We start from the raw sequence: 10449 nt of genomic DNA on the forward strand, positions 1-10449 counted from the left end.
TGGTGTGGATGTAGGTCTGGGCACCATTCCCCCCGTGGTGGGGGTGAGTTGGCGGCACGAGCAGTGGTGTGGGCTGGTATGGATAAAATGCCAGGGTCGAATTCTTGTCCCAGTCCACCCCTGCGGCTCAGCTCACTAATAATCACCTATTTTTTTTACATTTTGACAGCGAGGACATGTAACCAATTTTCAGTGCAGCGCTCTTGACCTAGTTAATCCAGTGGCTTTATTAGGCCTACAGTTATTGTGTTATGTAGCAAGTAAACTGTAGCTAGTATACGGTCTTGAGCTACAGTATCATATCCATAGAATCTCTATGATTTTTCTCATGCGTGACCAAGGACAACATGGACAGGATTCAGATGACTTCTACATAGCTTAACCTATGAAACTAGTTCAGGTTCTCTTCTGCACTGTTCAACCAATCCAGTAAATGTGGAGGAGAACAGATGGCGTGTCGCCATAGAAAGGAGTCACCCTACCTCAGTGGAGTAGCCTTGTTAACGTCCAAAAGAGGAAGTTGAGTCACAGGCTCTCTTTCCATTTCCCCTGAAAACCGGAACATCTGGTCGTTGGAGACTCAGCAGAGATACTTAGAAAGTAGGAGATAGGAATCTCAGTGGCCCCACTAACAGACTTTTGACCAATCGTGTGCACGTTGTCATTCTGCGTCATGCAGTTGCTAAACTAATCATCAAGCAATCCCTTCTAAAAGTCAGGGTATGACGCCACATTCATGTGCATGTCGGACCTAAGAAACTCGGACATTTCCAACTTGCTAACTGGTTGTAGTTATATACCACGTTCAGCAAGTCGGAAATGTCTGTTTCCTAGTTCCGTTTAGCATATGAACAGTACCACCGTATGAGTCATAATATCCATAAAACCTTGCAGTGAAACGGTTCCAATCATTTTTCCCATAAGCGATTTTAGAAATACTTAAAATAAGGGCTGTGTATTGTGCAGTGGTGAATAGTACCCAAGTAATTTTTTGTGGTATATGTACTTTGCTATTTCTATTTTTGACAACTTTTACTTAACTACATTCCTAAATAAAATTCTGTACTTTTTACTCGATACATTTTCCGTGACACAAGTACTTTCTTAGGACAGAAGATGGTCCCATTTGCACTCATATCAACAGAACATCCCTGGTCATCCCTATTGCCTCATCTGGCGGACTAACTAAACAAATACCATGTTTTTAAATACTGTTGGAGTGTGACCCTGGCTATCCATAAATAAATAAAATGGTCCTGTCTGGTTTGCTTAATAAGGAATTGAATTATTTGTACTTTTACTTTTGATACTTAAGTATATTTAAAAACCAAATACTTTTACTCAAGTTGTATTTTACTAGGTGATGTGAGTAACAAAACAAAATCCCAGGACATGCACATATCTGATATGGACAGAAAGTTAAGAATGTAAGCTATATAAGCTAGCTAAATTTAGTAATGAATAAATTGGCTACATTTCTTTAAATGGACTATTCTGTGAACTGCCTTGTGCAAGTTTTAAAATTGTCACAATACCTGTTAGCAAAGGTGTCAGCTAGAGATGACATGCAGGGATTTGTAATCTTGCACAATGTCTACTTTGATGCTAATTACTATTTTAGAATCTGAGGGTAAATAGAGACATATGTCACCTTATCCAGGAGAGATTTACATAGTTATCGAAACATCATGCCAGGGTAAGCCCACACCAAACACAAACCTTATTTTAAAATCCCTTATGGGAAAAATGAATGGTGGAAAAACGATATTAACCATTTCCCTGTTTGACAGCTAGGTTTTATGGGTATTATGACACCTCCGCTGTGGGGCTCTATGTCGAGAAACCTGACTGGGTAATCTCACGATTTAAAAGATACATGACATTACAGAGAGCAAGTTAATCATTTCACAAAATATTTGTAGTTGCACTTGTTCTTCACAGGAGGCTGCTCCCCCAGCAGGGGGGGGGGGCTCGGCTGGAATTGCATCAAATACATGGAAACCATGTGTTTGATACCAGCCATTGGCTCCAGCCATTACCACGAGCCCGTACTCCCCAACTAAGGTGCCACTAGCCTGCTGTGGTTCACGTTATTCGTGCTAATGTTGAGTTTTTGACCTAGTGCCCAATTGACTTCCATTCCCTCCTTGATGGAGTGATCTCCTGTCCCAGAATGCACCGAGCTGCCCATTGACAAAGCATTTGCAACGTACACAATGTGCGTAAATACAATTCCAATTGAATTTCCTTCCCATCTCCGCAAAAGTATCTCTGGACTCGGCAGAGGCTAATGGTTCCAGCAACCTGGAAACGTGGGAAAAAACGAGCTCCGACTAGGAAAAATCTTTTTGAAAGGTCATCCAACTCAGAATTACAATTCGGAAACTCGGGCATATTTCTAGAGCTCCGATTTACCGACCTGAAGATCACTGCCGTCACGAATTTTTTTAAAGAAGGAAAGAAATACGTTTTTTCCGAGTTCCCAGTTGTCTTGAAAGTACCACAACTATGGCATTGTTCTATTAAACTGGCCCGGGTTAAATGTGCCTATAGCCCGTCGTGTGACTGGGTGAGCGGGAAGCGCCCTGCTCAAATCGAACAAATCTGCACGGCTTGGTTATGTTGTTAACAAGGCAGCATTGTTCATGCTTCAGAAACATGGCTCACAACCATGCCTGGGAATCGAATGCAATAAACTTTCAGCCAGTGCAAACCATGCCTACATTGGCGCCCGGTCGAATCTCATAGAAATGAGTAACAATTCAACCTAAAACTGTTCGACCTACATTCCCCCAGTCAATCTGACGATTCCCATTGGTCGTTGGGGATTGTTTTGTAGCTGGTGACGTGTTTGGTTCCGCCTCCTTAACCAGCGTTGTAAACAAACACTGCATAATATTGCAAGTTTGTCCGTCACCACGAAAATATCCTAACTGCAAAAAACGTTGTCTGAGTAGCTATTGTTATTTTAACTACAACATACACGAAACTGGTTCATCTCCGATGAAAAAAGTGTTCCTGTTGTCAAGTGTTAGAGACCGAGAGAAAATCTGCACCACGATTCTTCTTGTTTGTTTGGATCCATCTGTCCGATAGCTTGTTGGGTCACTTCTTCAGCAAGAAACTATCTCCTAGACGATTTAGCAATTTACTGATGCATCTTAGTTGACCATTTTAGTTGCTGCTCATATCTTCGTTCAAATTAGGTCTTCCACTGAAACCCTGACAACTACTTTAGGTGAGTCCAGGGCTATTCTATTGTGCTTGTATTTCCTTCCATGTAGGTTGCTAGCTAAACCTGAAATGGCGGGTTTACAGTAAACATATTCAGCGTCTTCTCTAAACCCAGATTATGGTTCAGTTGCTAGCTGGCAAGATAACGTCAACATGTTAGCTAGTCTCTCACGATAGTTGGCTAAAATGGATAGCTAGCTACAGAGGAAGGCGGTCGATTAATAATTCACTGTATGCATCGTTTTGGGGAATTATTGGCTAGCTGCCTATGTAACAGTAACGTAAATTAGCTAACGTTAGCTAGTTGCTTTGTCCGAATGTGGGGCGAGTCAGCCAACGTTAGCAGGCCAGCAAAATTGCAAGGATCAGAGTGATGTTTTGCTTGTTCTTGTGTATGCCGTGGCATTAATACCGAGGCGTTATTTTGAAATTACTCTAGCTACACTAATGGATTTTCACACGGACATTTAACCGTTTTAAATGACATAAGACTTGAGTAAAAAGTAACACATTTTCCTCATCCATCTATGGAGCGCTTCTAACTGACCATACATCGTCGGGTTTAGCTGGTACAGTAAAGTAGGTCAATGCATGTTGTGTTCTGTCTGGTGCAATGGTCAGAGTTATTGGGATCCTTGCGACGTCCCTACCCAAAACTTAACCCCTAACCGTAAACCCTTACTTAAAACATATCAAATGTAAAATCAATAGGTAGGGACGTTCCAAGGATCGCTTGATAGCACGGACCCTGCTGTAATTTTACCAGGAAGTGTGCTGCGAATTAGACATGCATATGGCTTAAAATAAAGTCACTCATATGCGCCCAGACCTGTTTCCCACTCCTAATAATACAGTTAGTTAATTGTGTGATTCCTTCTGACATTTGACACTCAAGGTGTCATGCCTAAATGTAGGAAATTAACAGTTGAGTGCATGCGTTTTCTACAATGCTGGCATTACTTCTTTGCAGTGTTGGACAGGACAGAGGACAGACAGCAAAATGTTAATGAACTTGTTCTTTCTCTTGCATTTTTCAGTTGAAAGCCATGGGAATCATACGTTTTTTGTTTGGGTTTACCCAAATTTGCCTAACCCCATTTGGCAAATAAGCTTACAAAATGGCATTTTCTCATAGTTACTACATTTCACAAATAGTGAAATTTTGGGTTTACCACGATCACATTTAAGAGTAGCCTAGCGTTAGGAGCCCCAGGAATGCCCAATATCCTCTCTGTCTCTCCTGTTAATCGCTAAGTCTCTCTGTTTTCTTCTCTATCTCCTCAGACATGGTGAAGCTGACGAAGGCTAAGACGTTCCAGGCGTACCTAGACTCGTGCCACCGAAGGTACAGCTGTGTTCACTGCCGAGCACACTTGGCCAACCATGATGACCTCATCTCCAAGGTAAGACTACAGGGACCGTTTATGGCCAGTGGGTTAAATTCCATATAATTGTGTTGGATGCAGGGGTTGGAACCCGGTTCAGGGAACAGAACAGAAAACTGGAAAATAATGTCATTTTTCAATAACAGAAACAGAACGAAAGTGATCCATACTGCTCCATAAGAGAACCGTTATTTTAAAAGCATGAAAACCAGTTAATGTTATTTTATGTTCCAGGCATTTTTTTTCCTAGTCCCACAAATAAAACGCAACAAAGAGCCTATGCAAAAGCCTCTATCACTCAGAAACATATTCCAGTGTCTGTCTGCAAGCTGAAAATCTTAAACTCTTAGACTAAACACACACAGGCAATCTGCCCCTCCCCCCTCTGAAGCATAGGCTACTGTACTGATGTTAGAAGCGTAAGAAGACTGGATGGACATTTTTAATTAGCTAGAGAATAATGGATTTACTTTTTCAATGTCAGTTAACTGCTTAGTTATCACATTTCATGTTGGACTTATTTTTTTATTCTGGTGCCGTTCTGCAAACACAAGTGTTAGCTTGCTAGTTCAAAGTTCCCTCATAGAAGCTGCTCCACCTAGGTATAATTCTGTGGACCTAATTCAGATCATGGATGTCACAGCAAGATGCCTAGCACTTCAAGCCTGCTCCTCAACCCTCTCGCTCTCTCCTGACCCATAAGATTTCAGTCACACCTTGCGAAATAGGCTACACTTGTCTGTCCATCACGCATGTAAACAACTAGCTTTCCTGCTCTAGCCTCACTGATTGGGAAATAATGTAATGAGCTAAATGTAGAAACTGTTGATTTCACAGGTAAAAAAAATAACAGAAGGGAACTACATAAACAGGTACTTTTTTGGGGGTTCAAAACTGTTCAGAGTAGAGGTCGACAGATTATGATTATTCAACACCGATACCGATTATTGGAGGACCAAAAAAAGCCCATACCGTTTAAAATCGGTCGATTTGTTTAAAAAAATATATTTTTATTTTTACTTTTTTATTTTTTTAAATGTAATATATATATATATATAATATTTATTTATTTGTAATTATGACAATTACAACAATACTGAATGAACACTCATTTTAACTTAATAATATCAATAAATCAATTTAGTGTCAAATAAATAATGAAACATGTTCAATTTGGTTGAAATAATGCAAAAACAAAGTGTTGGAAAAGAAAGTAAAAGTGCAATATTTGCCATGTAAAAAAAGCTAACATTTAAGTTCCTTGCTCAGAACATGAGAACATATTTAAGCTGGTCATTCCTTTTAACATGAGTCTTCAATATTCCCAGGTAAGAAGTTTTAGGTTGTAGTTATTATAGGACTATTTCTCTCTCTACCATTTGTATTTCATATACCTTTGACTATTGGATGTTCTTACAGGCAGGCACTATAGTATTGCCAGCCTAATCTCAGGAGTTGATAGGCTTGAAGTCATAAACGGCGCAATGCTTGAAGCACAGCGAAGAGCTGCTGGCAAATGCAGGAAAGTGCTGTTTGAATGAACGCTTACGAACCTGCTGCTGCTTTTTCTCACACAAACACAGAGTATACGTTACATTTAAAAAAAAATAATAATAATTTCTTGCATTGTCGCTCTCTGTCTTTGTGGCACATTTGAGTTTATTCTCTTTTTTCTGTCGTCCAGTCTTTTCAGGGAAGCCAGGGACGTGCTTACCTCTTCAACTCTGTGTGAGTATCTTTACTTGTCATCCAGTGTATTGGCCATATAGCCTACACAGTGTACCCATAACTAATGAGCAAAATAGTATCCCTTTTAGGTCCCTTAAACACAGTCCCACCTTAGTTACAGCTCAAGCCTCAGTACACTGCCATTATCATGCATCTGCCAGGTTCTCCTTATGCCACTTCAGTGTATTTACTCTAGTCCTGTAAGCCATACAAGACAGTACACTATCCTAAAAGTGAATGTCACGTTCTAGTTGAGTTATATTTACCTTCTGTTTGCTGTAGTTTGAATTTATTTTTTTAACTAGGCAAGTCAGTTAAGAAAACATTATTTACAATGATGGCCTAGGAACAGTGGGTTAACTGCCTTGTTCAGGGGCAGAATGACAGATGTTTACCTTGCCAGCTCGGGGATTCAATCTATCAACCTTTCGGTTACTGGCCAAACACTCTAACCACTAGGCTACCTGCCGCTCCATTTAGTAGTTAGCATGTCATTTCTCAGCTGGTGCATAGCAAACACCCTCCGATTTGGGGCTAAATATTAGGTTTTGGATAGCATTATCACATATCTTGTTTAAAAAAATATAAATATATATGCTTATCTGGTGGGTCACCAGAAAATCTGATAGGCTTAGGTTAGGTCACAAAACAGACATTTGTGGCGGGGAACCATGTCGGTAATTGACCTGTGGTTCTTGTTCCTGGTGTTTTCAGGGTGAATGTGGGCTGTGGTCCTGCCGAGGAGAGGCTGCTACTCACCGGGCTCCACGCTGTGGCAGACATCTACTGTGAGAACTGCCATACCACACTGGGCTGGAAATATGTAAGGCCAAACACGCACACATACTATGCTACTTATCTATGTCTACACACTGTAAAATAACTCAAATAATATCCTCAATCCCCATTCTCAAAAAAATGTGGATGTCTTTTAAGCTTGTCTACTATGCACTCCAGCCTCTTATCCCCCCCACCATCTCTATCCCTACAGGAGCAGGCCTTTGAGTTGAGTCAGAAGTACAAGGAGGGGAAGTTCATCATTGAGCTGTCCCACATGATAAAGGACAACGGCTGGGACTGAGAGGTGAAGGGAGATGTTTTCATTGATGTTTCATCCCTCATCCATTGTTCTTCCTGGCCTGAATGTGTGTCCCCTCACCCTGCGTAAGGGCCATCGGCTCTGCCACTCCGTCACTTAATACAGCTTTGCCAAGAGTAGCATGTGATGTTATATATATATATAACATATATATATATATATATATACACACACACACACACACACACAGAGTATACCAAACATTAGGAACACCTTCCTAATGAACAGCCTCAATTCGTCTGGGCATGGACTCTACAAGGTGTCGAAAGCGTTCTACAGGAATGCTGGCCCATGTTGACTCCAATGCGTCCCACAGTTGTGAAGTTGGCTGGATGGCGGAACATTCTTGATACACACAGGAAACTGTTGAGTGTGAAAAATCCAGCAGCGTTGCCGTTCTTGACACAATCTGATGCGCCTGGCATCTACTACCAAACCCCATTCAAAGGCACTTAAATATTTAGTCTTGCCAATACACCCTCTGAATGGCACATACACAATCCATGTCTCTATTGTCTCGAGGCTTAGAAGAGCAGGTGTTCTTAATGTTTTTGTATACTCTGTGTTTGTGTGAGATATATACATACACACACTCGTAGGTTTTATGAGTTTCATATAAAACCTACCCCAGTTACGGGAGCACCTTTGTCAATATCCCAATGTTTAGTTTTAATGTGGTAGAGAATGAGCGAGTACAGGCTGTGTGTGTGAGCGCGAGCGAGAGTTTGTTTACACTTGGGCATGTGTGAGTTGTGTGTGTGTTGCAGTGCGACCACCTTAGCAACCTCACTAAATCCTACTCATGTAATCCGTGCGTCTGTGTGGGATTGCAGTTATCAAAAAAACTAAATTCTCTCAAGTGCAATTCACAGGGTTGAGACAATTAGAACGTTATGCAAAAACATAGCGCCCTGAATGCTGTTCCCTTTTTTGGAGTTTTTAGGTGAATGTGTGAAAAAGCAAGTTATACCTTGCTTTGTGGGTGTTTTTTTTAAGACTTCATACTTCATGTTTGATGATGCAAGCAGAGTTGGGAAAAAAAGTAATTATGTTTAGTGCTGCTCTGTCATGTTACTGTTGGAGTATGAAGTGCAATACAGTAGGGTGTCTGCGGGGTTAAAGTTCACTTTAAAATGTCATCAATATAACATTGGTCATGTTTTTTTATCCTTTAAATGGCAATCAATGCATTCCGTTGTTAATGATGTCAAGGGCTGCAGCATTACAGTTTAAGTGTTTCTGTGCGATTGACCCATGTGAGTTTGAATACTGTGTGTGTAAATGTTTGGCGTATGGGTATTCTCTCTATGCTGCCTGTGGGTATGCATTTTATGGTTTGTGTGTGTTTATACAGTGTGTAAGAAGTGTGAGTGTAAGATTTTATGATCAGATACAGTACTTTCTAGACAGTTAGCAAATGCTTTAGTTTGGGGGTAAAATCTATTGTTTCTGATGTAATTGGATATCCATTTTTACATTATTTCCATTTGAGATCAATCTTGTAAATACAGCTTAACACTGAGCAGCATGTACATAAGCATTTATTTGATAATATTAGAGAGCAGTGTGTAATATCACAGGATTGATATATCTACAATTATGTAGTAGATGGTGACTGTAAGCTTTTCATTTAAGTGTTTTATTTGAACCTGAACTTGCAACATTAAAGTATGTGGTAAATATACCTGCCTGTTGTTTCTATTACAGTAGCTATGTTTCCATCCAATTGGTGAAAGATTTAAGTGAATATTCCAGAATCTTGCAGAAACAAAATCTTCAAATTTTTCCACCAAATGGACCAGTTGCTAATAAAAAGCAGTGCGTTATGACGTAGTGCATAAAAGGTACTTTTTCGCTTAAGTTGTCATGTACCGAATAAAATCGAAAGTTCAATATATTTTCAACTCTCAATTTCAACTCTACCAATAATTTTGTCACAGCTGTTGCATTAAATGGCAAATGTGCCACTCCGGTCTTGGCACGTGCGCTCTAGACAACAGCTCGCACATATAGTGCGGGTAAGGTTTGCCTACATTATAAGATAATGGATAAGAGCGACTATATATATATATATATATATTTGTTTTATGTTAAACATGACCCAATCCTCGATCATCATGTCATCAGAATAGATTCAAACACCACGCTATCACCGCACGGAACTAAAAACTGTCACTTTCTCTTTGGAAGAGCGGGGATAGATTGCAGTCTGAAACCACGCAGTGCGCCTTGTCGGAAATTTTGAGGATAGTTATGCAGCCTCTGCCACTCTTTCGGCATGGCATGGTGCGGGTGAAGCACACCTCTTTCATGCAGCGCGCCAGAGCAGTTCAACTGTCGGGACAAATTGGTTGCGGTCCAAACACTTAAAAGACTTACTCTCGTCTTATGCCCTTTGGGGGAATCCCCGTCGCCATGTTGGCGGGTTGTCCAAATGATTAGCCAAGCAAGGGAGGTTTGCAACGTCAGTCCCTCAGCCCTCGTTTTTAGTCGGCTTTGCGAGTGTGCAATTAATTATGTTCACTCCGGGACATGAAACTCCCCATAATTCACTTCTCAATGATTGTACATCCGCTAAGAAAAGTCCGCGAAAACTTAAAAACATCAATAGACATACAAGTGTAAGTAAAAACGAATGCAAATAAGTGAAATGTTGCTACGACGTAAAAAGTAAATATGTTTTTGTTTTGTCTTTTGGAAATTGTAGAAATAAAACATTTTCCTTCTTCGGGAGTTCCAGCTAGGCAGGGTAACATTAGCAAATTGGTTTGCTAGCTCTCATACAGTAGGTGTAAATAAATTATATATTTAATATAAGTACACATGCACTCAATTGACTGTAGCGCATATAAAGCTACCCGTGGCTGAAAATACAATCATCGCGGAATTAAAGAGTGACGTTTATTTCCGGCCAAAGGTGGACCATTTAAAAATCATTCCTTCCACCCTTACCCTACAAGTGTATATGTAACAGTCTAGCTTCCGTCCCTCTCCTCGCCCATA

The 10449-nt window shown here is 40.4% G+C and overlaps 1 protein-coding gene across 2 annotated transcripts; it reads left to right on the forward strand.

The window, feature by feature from the left end:
• The first annotated feature begins 2290 nt into the window (after positions 1 to 2290).
• On the forward strand, positions 2291 to 9130 carry LOC109898214 (protein yippee-like 3). 2 transcript variants are annotated; one of them, XM_020493094.2, is made up of 5 exons: positions 2291 to 3238; positions 4519 to 4637; positions 6304 to 6347; positions 7062 to 7170; positions 7339 to 9130. In XM_020493094.2, the coding sequence occupies exons 2-5, from the start codon at positions 4521 to 4523 to the stop codon at positions 7426 to 7428; spliced, it is 360 nt and encodes a 119-aa protein (XP_020348683.1). In that variant the 5' UTR covers positions 2291 to 3238; positions 4519 to 4520; the 3' UTR covers positions 7429 to 9130. The 2 variants fall into 2 exon arrangements, with proteins under 2 accessions (XP_020348683.1, XP_031689624.1); XM_031833764.1 differs by lacking the exon at positions 2291 to 3238 and adding an exon at positions 3358 to 3813.
• The last annotated feature ends 1319 nt before the right edge of the window (positions 9131 to 10449 follow it).

This window comes from Oncorhynchus kisutch, linkage group LG10 (assembly GCF_002021735.2).
Source record: "Oncorhynchus kisutch isolate 150728-3 linkage group LG10, Okis_V2, whole genome shotgun sequence".
Classification (NCBI taxonomy): domain Eukaryota; kingdom Metazoa; phylum Chordata; class Actinopteri; order Salmoniformes; family Salmonidae; genus Oncorhynchus; species Oncorhynchus kisutch.

Excerpts from the sequence above, each read along its gene's own strand:
- LOC109898214 (XM_020493094.2), top strand. The coding sequence starts at position 4,521 with ATGGTGAAGCTGACGAAGGCTAAGACGTTCCAGGCGTACCTAGACTCG. Across the intron at positions 4,638-6,303 it reads ATGATGACCTCATCTCCAAG|TCTTTTCAGGGAAGCCAGGG; the intron begins GTAAGACTACAG and ends TCTGTCGTCCAG. Across the intron at positions 7,171-7,338 it reads CCACACTGGGCTGGAAATAT|GAGCAGGCCTTTGAGTTGAG; the intron begins GTAAGGCCAAAC and ends CTATCCCTACAG.